Below are 21135 nucleotides of genomic sequence, written 5' to 3'. Positions count from 1 at the left end.
GAAAGGTGTCAGCGTTTATTATGCATCCTATTGACTTTTACAGCTCACGTTCATTCGTTTTAATTTAATTTTCTGATATCAACACATTGGCTGACCCGCAAACAACCACAGCGAGCCGAAGGCGGGTCGGTTACTCAGACACCACCATCATTATTTATGCTAAGTTAGTTTATGAAGAAGTCCATTGGGGTAGTTCCTAATTGAATTATCTATAACCAGAAACGCTAAGGATCAAATGCTAAATTATGACAAACTCTTTTTGATGCAGAGCGATTGACAACGAAAAATCCACAATTAACAAAAAAATTTTTAACAAGTCGTTTGATACCTCCAAGCTTAAGACAAATATCTTATCACACAATGTGTCATTAAATGTCCCTTGAAAACGTATCTAGACGGATGACTTAGCGAGAGAATTCAAGACATGAAAAGGAAGACTTTGGAAAAGCCGAAATTAATGCAAACAGAGTACAAAACATTCAAGTTTCATGGTTCAGTGAGTCTCTGCGTATGCAGCAAGCTTATGCAGTTCCTCGTCAGTAGTCAGAGTCTTTTGTTGAATCATGTTTTTGTCTGCCACCTTAAGATTTCCCCACTGTGAATCCAGCTCACGTAAAGCGCTACTGAATGGCCGACCACTAGTGGGCTGCAAGTTCTCCCAATGAGATCGGCGAGCCCTGAAAATCATTAACGGTAAAAAAAAGTTTTTTGGAACTTCGGCATATTTTAAATTTTTTTGTATCAGTTGCACTTGCCAGAACTTATTTGGCTTTAAAGACTAAAATGTTATCATTCTTGGATCAGCATTTGCGCACAAATTATCGAAGGCATCACTTATTAGCATTAGTTACTTTACCCCTGGCATTTCAATTTTTTTTTTCGAACTTTAACCCTCGGGTTTAGTTTTGCTGCAGGATTGCGAGTGCCTTTAAACCAAGCTTGTCATCAGAGGTACTGTACGTTTCCTTTGTCAGATCCCAGGGGTAATATCTCATTTGGCCCTAAATTACGGCGAATGTGCTGCCGAAAGGCCTCTCCTCCTCATAGGCTATGCCTTTCATCACAACTAACCTTTGCTTAGTTTAATCCCTGAGGGGTTCTCTTACCTGGCTCTAACCCAAGGATATGTGTGCTGCCGTAAGGCGTCTCCCCATGGGGCATGCTTCTCGCTAGCTGGAGGTAATTTACCACGTTCTTTTGCAAGCTGGTAACAGCAACAATAAAAAAAAAAGATATGTCGAGCTTTGATTGTAGTTTGAATATCTCTTCTTTCTTATTTGTCAAAAACATGCACGATCCACAACAAAGATTGAAAGAAAGCTTGCAAACCCAAGCATTTTCATGCACGATTTCATTCATTTTGTTCGCTGATGCATTTTGTATTTTCTCTGCAAAAATGTTCAAGTAGATACATTGTGGGACGACGGATTTTACTTTAATTTATCTTAGTTACTCATGACATGAAACTAGAGACCTCTTCAGCTATGGCTCGAACGTGATAAGGCTCCATTCCACAGCATGCTCCAATGTATCGAATGCCCATATCATAAGCTTTACGAGCGTACTTGTGCATGTCAAACCGAGTGAGCAAACGAGTCTCCATAGCTAAAAGAAAAGGGAAAATAAAGAGTGTTTGCGCCAATAGAACGTGTCAAACGGGGAAATATCCCGGAAATAATAGTTCTCAGGTAAGTGAGTTAGACATCAAAATTACATTACTTAGGAGTAGTGAAGTGGCACTTTCAAGGTTAACAAGGTGGTTCTAGGCTTCACAGTTTGTTAATAAATCGAAAAAAAAATAAGAGAGCAAAGTAAAGCAGAACCACGCGCATTCCAAATCACTCTCGACAGTCAATTAAAAATTGCAGTATCTTAACTATCACACCATAAGGAAACTCCGCTAGTCCTGTAATCCCCATTCGTCTGGCTGGGTTAGTGTGGTCGAGACACTCCGGTGTCTTGTAACCCATTGGCTGAACAATCAGATGACGTTTGAGTCCTTCCTTTTCCAGGGCCTGTTTCATAATCTTCATGGTTTCCAAGCATACGTCCGGATCGTAGTAACAATTCACACCGATCATGTCGGCACCTGCCGAAAAATAAGAAAAACAAAAAAATTGTATCATTTTGTAATTCATGGTAGTTTTTTCTTCCTTTTATTTGGCTAAGAGCCTAGAATGTGGCCTGCAGATAACTGCATATACATGCATGATACCGTTTATTGTGTCTTGTTACTCCAGACGTAATGCGTATAATATTTTGCTCATTCACGCTTGAGCCCGTGATCGTGTGCGGAAAAAGCCAGCGTGATTTCCTCGGCTGTTAGAGAAGAAAATCTCGTTCCAGACTCAGACGCAGATTCATTCAACTAAATTGAGAAACTCATGCCTTAGTATAGCTCCCATGAGACAAACACTTGAGACAAACCCAGTCTTTGGGCGGGTTTAAAGCATCGAAGTAGTAAGGCATCGAAGGAAGGCTAGCAGAGCTTCAGATAACTGTTACCTGCTTTAGCGATTCTCACAGCACACTCTTCAACAGACACTCCTTCCAAATCTCCGGCAGAACAGATGTTAAGGCACATGGCAATTGGTTTTCCTGTGGCTTTCATCACTTCAAGGGCCCATTCTGCCTCCTCTACATAGAAAAACAACTAACAAAGACAATTTAATCAGTTCACATTCCCTATTTTGACCAGAGTTCATGAAACAAGCCATATGCTGCACATAGGATAATTCATGTCCGATGTGGAAAGCTGTGTGGAAAGCTGTGAAAAGGGTAAACCAAAGTTATTTCAAAATTACTATGAACAGAAACTCTTGTGTTGCTTAGTTACTGGGGCGGAATTACGGTACTGATTATGTTCAAGTAATGCAAAGCGTAGGAAGATGTAACGTTACCTCTCCGATCAGAAAATCCACGTCATTCTTGACAAAAATGTCGATTTGTTCCTGAAACTCTCTCTGAACGGCTTCTTTACCAAGTCCTGACATGTATGAGGGCGTTTGGCAGATGTTACCTGCTACGAGGGCGTCGCCCTCGTTGGCCACTTGACGCGCGAGATCACACGCAGCTTGATTGATGCGCTTGCACTTAAACAGAACGAAGACAAACAACTCGATCAAAGTTTATTTTTAAATCACTACCCTAAATCGATTTGAAAGAAACTTCAACTGAGTTGTTCTTACCCCAATCTTCTCGGAAGCCGTGTTACCACGATTGCGTAACTTGTCATCACTGGCGTAGAAAGTAAACGTCTGCATCACATCGGCGCCTGCCCGAAGAAACTCTCGATGCAGTTGCAAGACTAAACAAAACAGAAGTAAGAAACATTTATTGTCTTCCTTTAACCATTGGAACAAAAAAGACTCTCGGTTTCCATCCATCTCATTTTTATGGCCCGTAATTCATCCCTTACGTCTTATCTTTTATGTCTTTCCTCCTCTTTTAAATTTTTATTCGTATTTGACATTCGACATTTTGAATTTTCCATGCCAATACATATTTTCCGGTCCTTATTCTTTATTTTCTGTTTCCTATTTTATTTTCAATTCAGCCTTTTCCATTGCACATTCTCTGCGCAGCATTTCCGCTTCGTCATTCCCCATTCTACATTTCCCAACCTCCAATAGGGATTTTTCCTTCTGTAGTCTCGACATTGTATTCCTCTTTCTCGCTCCAACTTCTTCTCACACGCTCTCCATTTCTCGTTTTCTAAATTTTGATTGCCCCTCTATAACTGACATTATCACAGATGCCATTTTTTTCAACGATTTTCCATTTACCCCCTGCCATTCCCTTTCCCCGTTCCTTCCTTTACGCTCTTTGTACTCCAATTCTTGCTCCCGACCCTCATATCCCGTTCTCCGAACACCATTCTTCTTTCTCCTTTGCCCGTTCCCCAGGTTCCTCAGTTACTCGGTTCTACAGTTCATCGGTTCTCTCTTTCCATATGATAACATGGTGTAGTTGAACAGACTTATCTTGAAAATCCGGTTGAACAAGTTTTTTGATGCTCTTACAAAAGAATATGCAGAAATTACATTTATCTGCGTCATTACGCTCGCGCCAATGTAAACAACTAGCAGGTAATTTCGTGTTAACAACTAGCAGGTAATTTAGTGTTAATAACTGGGTTGAAAACGTAAATTAACCACCGTAAAGGGTAAAAAAGCTGACGTTTCGAGCGTTAGCCCTTCGTCAGAGCGATTGAACGCAGCACCACAGTTTCTTTAGAAATTTACCCCTTTATTTACTGGGAGACCTGTGGTAGCCCAGTCATAATTTACTGGGATACCTGTGGTAGCCCAGTCATAAAATGCCTTTGGTTTTTTGTCGTCTTTTTTTTACTGGGATACCTGTGGTAGCCCAGTCATAAAATGCCTTTGTTTTTTTGTCGTCTTTTTTTTTTTTTTTTCCTCCGCCACAAAATGGAAAAATTGCGCAATAGTACCCAGAGGTCATTGGGCCCTCAACACCATGACAACTAACTGTGATCCAATGAGGTGTTCACATACTGATCACGCGTGTTATCCCTCGACACCATGACAACTAACTGTGATCCAATGAGGTGTTCACATGCTGATCACGCGTGTTATCTTGATGATGATTGACGTTGTCATGCACAGACAGGGCCGGGTCACATGACGAACACGAGATTTTGCTCATGAAACTCTTTGGTCAGTTGTTTTGCATTTTAACGTATTTGGATTGCGATCTCCTGGAGCATTATAGCGCAAACGCGCAAAATACTTACAGACGCATATACAAGTCGTATTAATCGCGGCTAATCCACACTGAAAGATGTTATTGAGCGGTAATTTTGGAACGGATTGAGTCGCGAACGCTTGAAAGCCATGAAAGCCTTGAATGCCTTGTATGCTAAGTATGCCAATGTCTTAGTTGAAAAACGTTCACTTGTTGTAAAAAGCAAAATCTGAAATCTGAAACCAAATTTCTTATACTCTATGCAATCTATTGAACAACGCTACTACCGTGAGACTGAAGAACATAACTATATGGAATGCAAACTGCTTGTGAAGAAAGACGACATGTTGGATTCACTTGATGGCAAGGAACGTAGCTACGATAACAGTACGAATGGTATTAATTTCACGATCAGAAAAGTGAATCTTATGTTTGTTTTCATTGTAGTTGTATGGATATTCTTTTTTAATAAATACGTGATCCAAAACCCTGTGTTTTTTTGTGTATAATGTTGTTATATTAAATATTGTTTACGCAATTGTCTTGTCACAAGCGGCTCAAGCTCACGTCTCGAGAAAAAGCCAACGATTAATTCATGAACGCGTCACGCGTTGTGTGACTCGGTGTTAAGTTACGAGAGGAACTGCACGTTATAAGGAATAGTACAGGGAACGAAGTATGGTCGATTTACAACGATACACACTTCGAAATATGAACATTTTTCTCGTAAAATCAATAAAACTTACTCATACCCTGTGTATCCGTTGTATTTTCTGGCACTTTCTGCCGTTTTAAGCTTGCTTTACCATCGCTGTTGTTCACATCATCTACTTTTATTACGTTGATAAAATCTGTACAGACATCACACCAACCAACTCGCGCGCAAAGTAAGAAGACTATATTGAAGGCTTGAAATAATATTGCGATCGATTTTCATCAAGAAATGGCCAGGAATATTCCACAATAGTGCAAATAATCGTGAAGGCGGATTGCAGAAAAGCGATTGCGTGACGCTCGGTAAGCTGTAAGATGACATGTTATTATATACCAGACGTAAAAACTCTTCAGATTCTTAGTCTGCATTTTGTACCCACTCTACAGTCTGCAGTCTATATTTTGTATCCCGTCTGCAGTCTGCTGTCTGCATTTTGTACTAACAGGTATCTGTGGCACCAATACAGTTTATTTTTGGTTACATTTATTCGAAAACACATAATCTCCCACAAAATACCTGTGAGTGAGGTAATTCGACATTTTCGTTCTTTCCCACATTAATATTCTTCTCTCCTTTTGTAAGAATGTAGACATCACTCACGGTGTTTCAAGTAATCCACCCACCCTACAAAAAAGGAACTCTTGCATGCATAGCATGCCTATGTTTTGAAATAGGTGTATGCCCTTGGCCAGACTTGAGCGCACTATTTCAGTATACTAGTCCGACACCCGTAGTATCACTACACTCGATTCCAAGGATCCAGTACCATCCAGGTATCCCAGTTACCCTGCTCCCAGGGTCTAGTTTTTTTTTTTTTTTTCCTCCGCCACAAAATGGAAAAATTGCGCAATAGTACCCAGTGGTCATTGGGCTCTCAACACCATGACAACCAACTGTGATCCAATGAAGTGTTCACATGCTGATCACGCGTGTTATCTTTATGATGATTGACGTTGTCATGCACAGACAGGGCCGGATCACATGACGAACCACGGGACGTATAAAACGTATACGTATTTGACGTATAAAACTCTTTTGTCAGTCGTTTTATATTTCAACGTATTTAGATTACGATCACCCGGAGTGTCACGGCGCAAACGATCAAAATACTTACAGACGCATACACAAGTCGTATTGTTCGCGGCCAATCCACGCTAAAAGATGTTATTGAGCGGTAATTTTCGAACGGATTGAGTCACCAACGCTTGAAAGCCATGAAAGCCTTGAATGCCTTGTATGCCAAGTATGCCAAGTATGCCAATGTCTTAGTTGAAAAACGTACACTTGTTGTTAAAAGCAAAATCTGAAACCAAACTGCATATACTCTATGCAATCTGTTGAACAACACTCTTACCGTGAGACTAAAGAACAAAACTCTAACGGATGCAAACTGATAGTGAAGAAAGACGGCATGTTGGATTCACTTGATGCCAGGGAACGTAGCTACGATAACAGTGTACAGGGAACGAAATATGGTCGATTTACAACGATAAATATTTCGAAATATAAACATTTTTCTCATAAAATCAATAAAAATTACTCATACCCTGTGTATCCGTTGTAGTTTCTGGCGATTTCTGCCGTTTTAAGCTTGCTTTACCATTACTGTTATTCACGTCATCTACTTTTATTACGTTGGTAAAATCTGTACAGACATCACACCAACCAACTCGCGCGCAAAGTAAGAAGACTATATTAAAGGCTTGAAATTATATTACGATCGATTTTCATCAAGAAATGGGCCAGGAATTTTCCACAATAGTGCAAATAATGGTGAAGGCTGATCGCGGAAAAGCGATTGCGTGACGCTCGGTAAGCTGCAAGATGACATGTTATTATATACCAGACGTAAAAACTCTTCAGATTCTCCGTCTGCATTTTGTACCCACTCTGCAGTCTGCAGTCTATATTTTGTATCCGGTCTGCAGTCTGCTGTCTGCATTTTGTAGTAACAGGTATCCGTGGCACCAATACAGTTTATTTTTGGTGACATTTATTCGCGCAACACACATAATTTACCACAAAATACCTGTGTGTGAGGTAATTCGACATTTTCGTTCTTTTCCGCGTTAATACTCTTCTTTCCTTTTGTAAGAATGTAGACCACTAACAACGTTTCAAGTAATCCACCCACCCTACAAAAAATAACTCTTGCATGCAGAGCATGCCTGTGTTTTGAAATAGGTGTATGCCTTAGCCAGACTTGAGCTCACTATTTCAGTATACTAGTCCGACACCCATAGTATCACTACACTTGATTCCAAGGATCCAGTACCATCGAGGTATCCCAGTTACCCTGTTCACTGGGTCTAGTCAATGTAAACAACTACATGCATTATGCAAATTATAGTTCAACTAGTGGGGGTCATTCACACTTTTTGTCCCTTCAGTTTAAATTAATCCACTGATGAATTGCCTGACAAGAAGGGGCCGCTAAGTTATTCTTGAGGATTTAAGGGGTACCACGTAACATCACAAAGAGAGGAGTTAAATTTCCGAAACAAATTCGGGAGATCCATGTTATTTAGACAGGGTTCGAATTATCAGTTACTATATTTAAGGACCCTCTCCCTCTGATGTTTCTTATTTTTTCGCAAGTGATTATGTTTTTCACCTCCTATACTCACTGCAACGCACTCCTGATTGTATGTGGTGATGAAATGTGGTGTCTGAGATCGACGCTGGTCGCATTTTAAAGTTAGGTTTCCACTATACATATGCAAATAGGGCATTGTGTTGAAATTGTTCGACACATACGATCAATCCTCGAAAACAGAAGGAATAGATCTTACCTGCTTCTGGATGCTCTACTGTAGCTTCTGGTGTCCACACTCCCGCTTTAACATAGCCCCTTCTCTCCATACAGAACTAGACCCTGTGAGCAGGGTAACTGGGATACCTGGATGGTATTGGATCCTTGGGATCAAATGTAGTGATATTACGGGTGTCGGAATTGTATACTGAAATAGTGAGCTCAAGTCTGGCCAAGGGCATACACCTATTTCAGAAAAGGTTGTCATCAGGTGATAAGTGACAGGTCATTTCAAGACGGAAAGGAATCATGGGTCTTTTACTAATTGATAACCTAATGGTTATTTTCTGGCCGACAGCCAATTGATAGGGTTTCTCAAAGAGCTGCTTTTCACAATTACCAATAGATGTATGATGCATATACTATTCTGTGATTGTCATCAAGGATGTGACAATAAAAAGACAAAAGGTTTTTATGTACTATTGTTTGATTTTTTTCAGGGTAAAGTGTGTCATATTGGGAGTGATACTGGTTGAGCAATGTGCCATTGAAGTCATTTAAGAAGATGATATATGCATAGCAGTATGATGTTTTTGAATGGTAAGTAATATTAGTAGCTTTCAGAGCCGGTGTAATTTGGAAAGTACATTATGTAATTGCAAATTATATTGTCAGCGAAAATTATAGGTACTGTCTTGATTTTTATGGCAGCTGAAAGCTGGAGAGAAAAATAAATTAGTCCCAAGGACATCAGTAGAAGGAGAGGGGAGGGAGTGGGACAATGAAAATTATACCTGGTTAAGGTCATTGTTTTGATGAATTGTGTTCCCCCTTGAACTAGGGTCCAGTTTTTAAGTTAAGTCACTTTGATTGATTATCTGGTCAATTGTGGAAATATAGCTACAAAATGATGCTTACTCAAGAAACTTAAATAGCGGGACCATAAACTGATAGGTGACTTGCATAATTCTACAATATGCGTTGATCACACAAAGAATCATTTATTTTCAAATTGTGGTTGAATAGAGCAGGCAAGAGGGTCAGGGATTTTAAAGGTTTTAATTGATGATTAATGAATTTCTTATGTAAGTTAATTAAACCCTTTACACCTTAACATCTGTATGCATACTGTCCATATAGTTATTTTTACATTTTTTAACCCTTTACACCCTAACATGAATATGCATATTGTCCATACATTCTCTATACACTTCTTAAGGTTCTGGAAAGGAGAATTTGTTTAACAATCTTGAGTTTCTTTAGTTGTTGATAATTTCCCTTATTCTCATGGTGTTAATGTTTTATTCAGGGGTGGTCTTGTAAGGAGCAATTAGATACCAGTCACTGTTACAGGTTAAAGGGTAAGGTGTTGAATAGGAGAATTTCACTAATAATCAAAAGCTTGTTGAATTTGTGATCATTTCCTTTATTCTTGTGATTAAACGTTTGATTCAAGTGTGATAGTGTTAGAAGAAATTAGATGGTTATTAGTGTTATGGGTATAAGGGTTAAGTCAGTTTGTTTGTAGTGAACGGTTTATCCAGTGAGACACTTTTTCTTTTTCTTTTTGTTTTAGGGATAGTGAAGAATGTTGATTGAGCACAGGTTAGAAGTATCAGTTCAAGCCTCCTGATGTTTTCTAGACAACATGAAAATAATGGATGAGAGGATTTGTAATATCTCAGGGTTAAATATTTATGAACTTGTAGGATGTGAAGGTGTACTGGAAGTAAACATGTACAGGATATTAAAAACACGTTAAAAGTAATTGGAAGTGACTTGACAGTAATTAATGGTCACATCAAGACAGCTTTTTTAGTGACATGAAAATGGATGATAATTAAGTTAAAACTATTCAAAGATCATGACATTGACCTGATGTGAAAAAAAGAAATCACTTTTTGTCCAAGATATGCATGAGTTAAGAGTTGATATGAATATGAAAAATTAATTAAAAGAGTCACCAATTATTTTCAGATGACTATGTTTTAATTAATGACGCATATAATGATAAAGTCAAACAGTAAGGGAATATTAGTTTTTGCAACAGTGTTAATAATTTCGATATACTATTGATAAAGATTACTAAGAGTACTTGGCAACAGTATGATACTGTGAATAGATGTATGTTTGATTGTTTTAAACGTTATTAAACTTTTGATGGTAATGAAGTGATTTTATTTGAATTACAATATAATTTAGTACAACATGCATGGAACTATAAAAAACGGTGTTAATACGTTTTAGTTGAAGTTGTCTATTAGATTGACTGGAGTTTAAAGTTTCACAGATGAAATAATAATACTGCAAAAATTTGTTCATAAAGATGTTAAAAAAGAATTGTGTTATTTCGTTCGACGCCAGGAACGCTTTTGTGTGAAAGGAATCCGATTTCAGACCTTGAAGTTCATGTTCGACTTGGTAACTAGTCGTATCCATTTCAAGGAGTCCCGTAAGTTCACTAGCTTTGGTTTGTAATTATCCGATCGACCCAAATGAGCTAGTACAGATTAGAATTGTGAGCCACGCCATCATTCAGTTGTTGTAAAATGCTTTCAAAGGTGAGAGAAAGGAGAGGGCACTTTGGAACCTTTTTGCTAATTGTGTGTTGGTTGCATTTCAGAATCCTTAGTCCATTATAGTATATTTTGTGGCCAATTATAAACCCAGCAGTGTTGGGCAATTGTCATTGTCGCAATGTCCAGTTAGTCGATTTCTTTATATGCCGTTAGAGAAAGTCTATTGAAAATGCATGTCCACTATGTGATAAAGTTTTGAAAATAAAGTCCCATTCAGCGGCATGTCGTGAGTACCATATTACGAAGAAGTACTCCTCCCGCCCGGTATGCAATTGTGTTGCGGGTGGGTAAAATAATGCACTTTTAAACTAGATCGAGCGCAGTTAATTAATGCATGATTGTTAGTAGTTGTTTAGAGCAAAAGACCAAATCTTTAATTTGAAAAAAATCGAATGAAGATGTCACACATCTACATATTGTATTACCTTTTTACATTGTAAGGTGAGTATGCATATTTTCCATACTGTTGTCAGTAGTAGATTTTGTCTAACAATCAAGAGTTACGTTACTTGGTGATGATTTCTTTTATTCTCGTAACCTTTATGTGTGATTCAAGGGTGATATTGTAAGGAGCAATTACACGATAGTCAGTCTTAGGGGTTAAAGGGTTGAAGTGGTCTTCTTGGTCCGTGCGTAACAACCTTATTGCTGATAGTTAGGCCATAAACCTGAAAAAAAGAAACCAGGTTCTGTAACTTACAGAAAAGGACAGAAAAAGATTTTAAAAGAAATTTGTAACATGTCTGGTATCAAATTAAAGAAAAAGGTGTCCAGTCAAACAAAGTTACTGTAAAATACGATATGTCAAATAGACCAATTATAACGCACGCATTGTACAGGAGTTGTAATGAGGCGTGAGAGATAAAAGACAACTGATTGAAATTTTAGATAAGTCAGAAAAAAAAAATTATATTTTCATGATTATTGGTAGGTTACAGAAAAGGTGAATGTTTTTTGTAGGGTTTTCTAGCCGAACAGAGACAAATGCGAGGCGAGCGCGCAGTGCGAGTCACGTGCGAGGAGAGAAGCGTAAAACAGTGTAATGCACCTTCCTCGCGTGTGATTTGCGGTTTAAGCTTGCCTTGCTGTTCCGTGTGCAACTGACAAAGGCGAAAAAAGGCTACGGTTGTTGTGAAGGCCATGTGGGTGAATACAGTTTTCCAAGAAAAATAAATGGTTGAATGAGGCAAGCTTGCGCGTGTCACTTTTTGGCCAGCGGTGCGCCAATTTTCAGAACAAATTTTTATAAGAAATGATACGAATAAGACCTATGTCACCTAAAAGTTATGAAAAGAAATTAAATGGTCCATAGAAATGTTTAAAAGGAAACAAAAGAAATAAACGATAGACATAAAAAATTAGCCAATAGCCTGTTAAACCCTACATGCGCAATCACGTAAAAAAATTATAGCAAAAGCAGATCATGGTGTTCTGCAATAGTAAGAGGTTGGACGGGTTAATACGATTGGGTGCGGAAAAAGCTCTCCCGTCTCGGGGTCTAATTCTTGAAGGTCCCCGTAACCTAACAGGCTGGCAAAGTTGTTGTAGTTATATTTAAAACGGACTTTACAAAAGTTTTGAAAAGTGTACAGCAAAACTATTAGCTACAGAAACAAAATGGATTGGTTAGGGTGCAATAAACTGCTTTTCTGTTCTTATAATTGTGATTTTATAAAATATGGTCACTTCGACGTGTTAAGTTACAGGAAGTTTCCAAAAAAGGCCCCTGTATTCGCACGGATCTTTTTTCATTTTCCCAGTACGTAAATTGGAATTGTGGACTGGTATTTAAAATGAAAGAAGATTAGACGACTCGTGTTTGTTGATGAATTACGATTTTGTTGTTGTAACTCGAAGAAAAAAAACAGAGAAAAACTCTGTTTAATTTTTTCCAGTAGTTGTCTGGTGCACGCCCTTCTGTTGTATAAGAGGAGGTTCAATTTCAGTTGAAACGAAATTTCAACAACAAGTGGCCATTTGATGAAACGCTCATAAACTGACTTTCGTCGGATCGGTTTGGAAGATGTCTGGGTCGAGGTCATGACTAGTGGACCGCGGGAACTGCACACTGATATGTGTTTAAAATTGTTTCAATACTTTTCCCGTTCCTCTTGTGTTAATTTTCCAAAAGTTTTATGGTTAGTTTTTTACGAATCAAACAATGTCTCCTGATCTGTTCACTCGGAAAGTAATTTTACAATGGGCATATTTCACACAAGTAGAATAGCAAAAATTAATACCAGTCGCGTTGGATAGGGAAGTCTTCCGATTATATTGCAAAAGTGTTTCTGAGTACAATTAGATGGAAACTTGTAACAAAGTAGAATTCACTGTTTGATTAAATAAAACGATTTACGAAATATTGTGCTCTTATTTTAACTCGTGAATTGCGCGCATGCTCGCTCGCTCGCTCGATTGGTCGATTCCTGTAAACTTTTTTTCGATTTTAAGCTTTTGAGTGCATTTGATAGTTTTTGGCGAGCAATAAACAAACGAAATGGCGACCTTTGTTGGTAAGAATAGTGGTGGGGTGAAAAAGAAGCCAAAATGATAGTAATTTTTTTTCGTTTTAGTTTCAACAAGCGGCGCCAGCGACTGGCAGGCATGCAAGGATTCACACTGAAATAACAGAACAACCTTCGTTTTTCATAAAATTGTAATTTACAATCCTTGAACTTGAAAACAATCCGAAGATTTATTGAAAATATCACTTACTGCGAAGCGGTCGGAGTTTACAGATGTTCAAAAGCTTTTTCGGTTATGGGGTGAGGTTGAGGACAAAATCGATCATTACGTTTCGTATCGTGTGTTTTTCCTGTGTGAAGCAACATGAGATGCCGGCGACTGACGAAATTACAAGTTATCTCGAAAATCAAATAACACCTAAACAAACAATTTTAGCTACCGATTTTCAGTGAATTTTTAAAAGAACAATTTTCTTTTAAGTGTCAAGACAATTTGAAGATTCAAATTAAATATTACGTTCAAAAATGCGAAAGTTATACACCAAAAAATTGATAAATAGGCCTGAAATGAAGTTCTATCTTGTTCTTGATTATACGTTGCCTAGCACGTGACTAAAATCTACCCAGGCGGAGATCCAAAATGACGGTGGCAGTCGTGGCTTAATTATATCACTCAAAACTCGTTGCCGTTTGTCTCATTTGCTAAAGAGAGAATCGTTAATGTTTTCATTAAGACAGTATTGCCTTGGTTTTCTAATATTTACAATGATAGACAGTTAATTTCACTTTTCACCCACATTTACTTCCAACCTTTTCTTTTGAACCAGAAACAGAATTGATATACGTTTAAAACACATGACATCGTCCACCGTTGTCAAATGTAATAACATGATCATTTCAATTGTAATGCCTTCTTATCCCAACGTTACTTTGTTTTCTTGCTGCGAACACTGAACTACTGCTCGTACTCTAGATATGACAATCAACGACAAAATTCCCTAAACCAGATATCAATAAAACATAGTCCAAAAAAATCACGTGTCAATTTACGAGTTTGCTCACAGAGCACTTTTATCTTTTATTTTAATCAGCCGTCGTCAATTATTGAGCTGAAGACAACCAATAGAAATCATTTTCATTTTTAATGTCAATTAATATATGTATTGACCAATGAAGAAGAAGGAAAGAACGGGTCAACTTCATCTGATTGGTGCAAAAACATTATAAATGCTGTACCCAGAAACGTGTATGCTACGCCTTCACCCATATTCTTTTGGACCATTGACCGGAGTATATTGGTGGAAAAAGTGATTAGCGAGAATGGGTAAGCTATGATAACTTAAACACGATTTATCGTAAGTACAAATAATTTTGTGAATAACGAAGCTAGATGTTCCTACTACAAAATTAATGCCTAATAACGTATCTTTTGGTGAAAAGGAGAAGGTGACAAAAACTGCGCAATTAGTTTTAACAGCAAATACCTTTCAATCTGTTCACGATATACCCTTCCAAATAAAGAATATAGCTAAAATCATAGTTCCCTTAAAAACATTGCAGTTGTCGAATTTATTGTTGTCATATTTTGTTAACGAAGAATCTTTTTATAGGGAATCGAGTTGTTGCGTCACTGGTAAAGGTGTGCATTTGTTGTTTACTCTTAGAATTCAGAGTTAAATCAGAGCCGGAAAACAAGCAAGGTAAGATCACTTTCTTTGTCGAATTTCCTTTTCTCTTCTTACGTGATACAAAACGAGTAACAACACAAATTCATGAAGAAAAAAAAACAACTATATTTTAAGATTGGCGAACGTGTGAGTATAACTGCCTTTATTTCCCTTTGAGAATGTAAAAGTTTTCAGAGATTTGGACGCTATTTGCTCTTCGTGTTTTCTGTGTGTCTATTTCACTAGTTTAGCCAATAGTTCCATCTCGCAACTTGGTTAAAATCGTTGTTATCACATCTCGACTTGAACAACATTTAAGAACAGAACACGTTCCTGAAATGTCTCTGCATCGGCACTAGTCATTTAAGTGATGAGTACTGCAAGCGGCGAGAAAAGCGAGCTAAAGAAGTTCTAAACGACAAACTCGAAGCATTTTTAGATCACAAAGGTACTGCGTTCTAAACGTTATAAAAATACACTGAAAGTAACAACTTGTACCTAAGTACGCACATTCAGAAGGATCACGTACGAAAAGCCACAGCGGAGAATTGAGTGTTTATAGTTGTAAGGTGTGAGATAGAGTACGCACGTAAACAATGGGAACAATAATAACACTACGCGGAAAAACCTTTGATTTTACAGTTTCCATTTGTTTGTATTTATCGTGGAGATACAAGCTAAAACCAAAGCAGAAAACATTGCCATTTTTAGGAAACTTTTTGTCGAAGTTCAACAAGGAAATGTTGCATTAACAGGTTTGAATTTAAGCCTGAAGTGGAACATGTGTAACATGCCAGCGAACTTGGAAACGAATCCTTGAAGTAAGCTGTCGAGATGAATTTAAACCAGCTTTCACTGAACTATGCTTGAAAGAGTAGTACTCATTTTTCAGACATTTCATTTACCTTGAAGTGCATTAAACCGGTTGGTTCACATCAACGACGGTCCGGTCGTTTTTCAACCAAAACCATTCAACCGGAATTCCAAAACGTTCCTCAAACGCGCGAGGACAGCGACAAATGAAAGCGCATGCTTCTAACACCAGAAGCAGAGAGCAAGAGCACCAAGCAGTCGTGCGACACTTTATCCCACCGATTTCAATGACAGTTTGCCAGGTTAAAGGATCTTCCCCAAAACTCAAACAGACAAACTGGTTTGTGTTTTGGTTATTTCCAGGGAGAGATAGACCACCCTCCGGTTTCTCTTGGTTTTCACAAAAAAAATCACTTCAAAACAAGTAAAACGTGTGGAGTTGTCACTGCGATGGTAATTAAGCCCTTACTCTGATGCTCTGACGCAAGTATAACTCAATTAGATTGACGGCTTGTCAGTGAGCAAAATCAAATAGATTACTCAGTTTATTTTTAGACTTTTTGATAAATCCAAATATTTGATAACCTTGGAGTTAAATAGCTCCCCTTGCCAGACAGTTACAACACCAATTCTAAGTCGCCTTTATAATCTATCATTTCATCTGTGAAAACCATCTAAAAAATATCTTGGGGGTCTGCCGTATTTTTGTCTCGAATGCCTTTCAAAATCTGCTGCTGTGACAAGGTTCCCTGAAGTACACCTGTCACGCAATTCTGGGTCTAGGCGGTGGCTTGGCCAATTAATCCAGCATTTTATAGTTCGCTATACAACATCATTAATCAACAAAGTTAAAAGTGTGAAAAACTGCGAGATTTTTTATAGGAGTAAAAAACTTCACGTTTAAAAGCGAGATGTGTGTAGGCAAATGTTCATGCAAAGTCGTAACGTTTCTTTCTTCTGTCGTTTGTTACTTTGGAGATTTGCCAAAATCAGCAAATATTGCTTTCGTACGGCAGAAAACATTAATCAGTCAATGATCTGATAGTCTGTTGTCCTTATCGCCCATTTTTGGTGATTTAAAGTTACAAGCAACGTGTTGGTCGACATAGCACCTTTCGTGTGTGACATCTTCCGCTTTTACAGACGAGGAATTCTGCGCTGTCGCTCGAGAAGAAATATCGGTAGCTCTCTTAAATTATAAAACTGTTCCGCAAATAAAAGTAAGTGTTTTATGTAAGAGAGTGTTTTTATCAGTGCGTTTTCGCCCTGAAGAAGGGCTAACAGTCGAAACGTCAGTCTTAAAACTCTTTGCGGTGGCCAATTTACGTTTATCAACTCAGTTGTTAATAGTTAATCACCCTGTTATATTTTCCCATCGACGCAACATCACAGTTTCTTTAGGAAGTTATCCCATTATTAAAATAGTGTTGTCGTTGTCACTTACCGCCATCAAACATCTCCATGCAAAAGTCCGCCAAAGTAACACCTTTGTCGTGACCCGAACATTTTTACAGAAATCATTCGAGCGCGTTGGTCATGGTGTCTGCTAGATGGCAATTTCAGAATATTCTGCAGATCTCTCTTTGTATTTCTTTTCTTGGATAGTACACTGTCTTTTTTTATCACATGTTAATCTACGTCAGTCGATAAAAGTGTCGCCGGCGTTGATTGCGAGACCTAAAGAGTGAGCCAGCAATATTTTGACCAGTAGGCTTCCTCTTAAATAAAAATATTCGAAGACAAAACCACTTGATTTCGAGGGTAATGAGAATAACTTGAACGAAAAGCGAGATGCAAAGAGTTGTATTTTTCGAAACCTAATAACAGCTGCACCCCTATCCTGCAGGCTTAGTCCTTATCTCGTGCCTTGTTTGGTCAGTTTCAACCTCTGAAGCTAAATTATCAATGTCTTCATCGTTACTCGTACTTACAGAGGGGGACCTCCTCAATACTTTGTGAAAGATTTCTAGTCTGATGACCCTAGTAAGGCCCTGAGGTGCACCAAAGTGTGCCAGTGAGTCTACGTCATAAACTTGTCGCAGTTGCAAAGTCAGTATCAGCGTATCCCTTGCAATCATATGATACAAAGTTCATGACAGTCAGTACTCACCCGTTAGGAAAATTGATGTTCAGAGAAGCGTCCTTCTTCCTTAAACATCAGTTGACAAAAAGACAACAGTTACAGTACGCGTTCTATTAGGTTGACAGTCACCTTGCCACTAGGAAGACCCTCCACCAGCTTTGATTTCTTCTGCCATCTTCAGATTTAGGTCTCTCTCAATTTAACGTCTCCAATTTTCATGAGAACGATACTGGCAATTACGATCACCAAGGTCTGCATCTCATACCAACTTGTGCATGATATTTGAACCACATCGTGAAATCGCGGCCCTAGTAATCTCCAAAACGGCCAATTCTAGCTATAATAAGCTGCTTCTCGGACGAAACGCACATTTGGAACACATTGCTGTGTCTTAAATGTTCTTCTATGCCGTACACCCACGGATTTAAAGGTGTGAAGTAGTTTGCCCTCTTGGGTAGCGCAAGAAAAATAACATTGGGTTTTACAATTAGTTCCAAAGGAATAAGAGAGCTGTGTCATCTTGACTTTTAGAATAAATTGAGGGATTTCTAGACGCTTGGTCAATTGTACAGCATCAGCATGAGGACGCAATACAACTGATACACGTACAGTACATGGGAAGGGTAATGTCCGTTGTGCTGTTGTGAGAGGGAGGATTTTAAAATTCCGTTTAGAATTTATTCTTTCTTTCTTTTTTTTTTTTTTCGCGTGCAAACCAAGGGAAGACATAGTTTCTAAAACACTTAACAAGAACATAATGGGACTAAATGGGGATGTTATCTCACCGGTCGACTTGCCAAGCTAAATAACCTCGCCCTTGAGTGAATTAATAGGGAAACGCGTATTTTTCACTGCTATACGGTAATAAGTACGGTATAAAGCCATTGATTACGACAGCGTAAGCCTTATTTTACTGCGAGCTAGATCAATGTGACTTTACCTCAAAGGCAATTTTTTTTACGGAACAAACTTAAATGACGATCACTGTAAGAACTGAGAAAGTAAAAACTTTCATTTATCTCCCATCCGTTTCGTCTGACAATGGCGGAATTCATCAAGGAATTCTACAAGAACGGTAAATAAGGTTTCTTAACTACAACTACGACCTACAACTGAACCTGTTTTAAGCAGTCTTTTTGTTTATCCTCTATCTGACACAAGACACCAAAAAATTTCAAACACTGCAATCAACAATTCATAATATAATTGGTGCATTTCAACTACTTAGAAAACCCAATATTTTCTTAGAGTAAATTGTATGTAAACATATATTGTCTACTTATCAATTCATCAGTAATGAAGTACATGATATGTAACAAATCTGTAAGCTAATGATTTCACTGACAACCTAGTTGTATGTTTTGTTTTATTTTATTTTTTCCTTTTCAGAACATCGAGCTGGTACAAATGATGTAGAGTTAATAGTCAGTAACCAGAATAACTCAACAGCTAATAACATCGCACGTAAGTACATATATACATCTCAAACAAATTACAAAGTTCAACCTACTGCTGAACCTGTTTAAGCAGTTTTTTGTTTGTCCTCTATCTGACACAAGACACCAAAAAATTGCAAACACTGCAATCAACAATCCATTATATAATTGGTGCATGTCAACTAGTTATAAAACCAATTTTTTTCTTAGAGTAAATTGTATGTAAACATTTATTATCTACTGATCAACACATCAATAAATTACATGATATGCGACAAATATGCTTGTGAATGATTTTACTGACAACCTAGCTGTATGATTTGTTTTATTTTATTTTTTGTTTTCAGAACATCAAGCTGTTACAAATGATATATATTTTATAGATAGTGATCAGACCAGTGCAACAGCTTATCACATTGCTCGTAAGTACATATATACATCCCAAACAAATTACAAAGTTTAACCTACTACTGAAACTGTTTTAAGCAGCCTTTTTTAATGTCCTCTATCTGACACAAGACACCAAAAAATTCCAAACACTGCAATCAACAATGCATAATATAATTGGTGCATGTCAAATACTTACAAAACCAATTTTTTCTTAGAGTAAATTGTATGTAAACATTTATTGTCTACTGATCAACGCATTAATAATAAATTACATGATATGCGACAAATATGCTTGCTAATGATTTCACTGACAACCTAGCTGTATGTTTTGTTTTATTTTATTTTTCTCTTTTCAGAACATCAAGCTGTTACAAATGATATATATCTAACAAATAGTCACCAGAACAGCCCAAGAGCCGATCACATTGCTCGTAAGTACATATATACATCACAAACAAATTACAAAGTTTAACCTACTACTAAAACTGTTTTAAGCAGTCTTTCTGTTTGTCCTCTATCTGACACAAGACATTAAAAAACTTGGTTGGTTGGTTGGTGGGAGAATTTTGAGTTGTAAATTTTCACAAAACTTTGCCACCAGGAACAAACTAATGTTCAAAACTTCAAAATGCCTGAAAGGGGTGCTGTCATAGCAGGATGTTGAAGCTCCAAATTGACTGATACATATTTATATATCATACCCAGCCTATGAAATGCAATCACATGTTGTCAATCCTAGCATAGCATACATTTTAATTTATAGTTCCTAACTTGCACATAATGTAAAACATCTATTCAGTCATAAGTGACAACATGAATATCCTGAAACAATCCTTCCTACAACAGATACACATAAAAAGGATCAAACTTATAACAAACTGTATTCCTTCAACTCAATCAGAGCAAACCAATCATCTAAAAAAATCTGCAAATTAAGTCTTTGTTGAAACTTGTGTTGAAAAGAAACTTGAGTTTGAGTACCAGACTTGAATGCAAATGTATTTTTTTCTTTTGGCAGAACATGTTTCACAACCAATCAGGACAAGAAATGCACAGTTACGACGTAAGAATAGTTATAAAATACTTTTAAATTACTGCTATGTCATCTTTACAGTACCTAAATAATACTGTTACAAGACAATTCAGTTCCTTTGAGAGTATGATTTATGTTCTTAATAGTTACTATTTTACTTGTTTGTGAAAATATTTCTGTCCAAACATTTTAGATGCCATACGCCATAGGCGCTACAGAATGTTACAACAAGGTAAGTGAATTCTTACTTAAACATTTGTTCTATATAAAATAAGACTAACTGCATCAAAATAACAACAAAAATGTTACATCTCACCAATGTTAACTTATTAGCCATTATACTATCACTGACTAAGCAATTCAATTAAAAAGTACCTTTTTAAAAAACCATGCACATTTCAATATTTTCAAAAAAATTTCTCTTCAAAGAATTAAAAATATATAATTTTTTTGTTTGATGTGAAAAACATATATATATATATATATATATATATA

General features: G+C 37.4%; 1 protein-coding gene and 1 long non-coding RNA gene across 2 annotated transcripts; one reads left to right on the top strand and one right to left on the bottom strand.

Annotated features, from left to right (window-relative positions):
• Position 1: 1 nt before the first annotated feature.
• Positions 2–8338, bottom strand: LOC136278513 (betaine--homocysteine S-methyltransferase 1-like). Its single transcript, XM_066161984.1, has 8 exons — positions 8215–8338; positions 3189–3307; positions 2901–3092; positions 2506–2653; positions 1886–2089; positions 1475–1605; positions 1107–1204; positions 2–677 (listed from the first exon to the last, which is right to left on the bottom strand). Exons 1-8 carry the CDS (start codon positions 8282–8284, stop codon positions 494–496), a joined length of 1146 nt encoding a protein of 381 aa, XP_066018081.1. The 5' UTR covers positions 8285–8338; the 3' UTR covers positions 2–493.
• On the top strand, positions 7340–10341 carry LOC136278515 (uncharacterized). Its single transcript, XR_010716371.1, has 3 exons — positions 7340–7462; positions 8675–8774; positions 9751–10341. It is a non-coding gene; the product is annotated as an uncharacterized lncRNA (long non-coding RNA).
• The last annotated feature ends 10794 nt before the right edge of the window (positions 10342–21135 follow it).

The sequence above is a fragment of the Pocillopora verrucosa genome, unplaced genomic scaffold (assembly GCF_036669915.1).
Source record: "Pocillopora verrucosa isolate sample1 unplaced genomic scaffold, ASM3666991v2 scaffold_116, whole genome shotgun sequence".
NCBI lineage: Eukaryota > Metazoa > Cnidaria > Anthozoa > Scleractinia > Pocilloporidae > Pocillopora > Pocillopora verrucosa.
The sequence above is the reverse complement of the archived record's forward strand: the minus strand, read 5'-3'. Positions and strand labels throughout refer to the sequence as shown.

Excerpts from the sequence above, each read along its gene's own strand:
- LOC136278513 (XM_066161984.1), bottom strand. The coding sequence starts at position 8,284 with ATGGAGAGAAGGGGCTATGTTAAAGCGGGAGTGTGGACACCAGAAGCT. Across the intron at positions 2,654-2,900 it reads TGGATTTTCTGATCGGAGAG|TTGTTTTTCTATGTAGAGGA; the intron begins GTAACGTTACAT and ends TGTCTTTGTTAG. Across the intron at positions 1,606-1,885 it reads ACTAGCGGAGTTTCCTTATG|CTATGGAGACTCGTTTGCTC; the intron begins GTGTGATAGTTA and ends CTTTTCTTTTAG.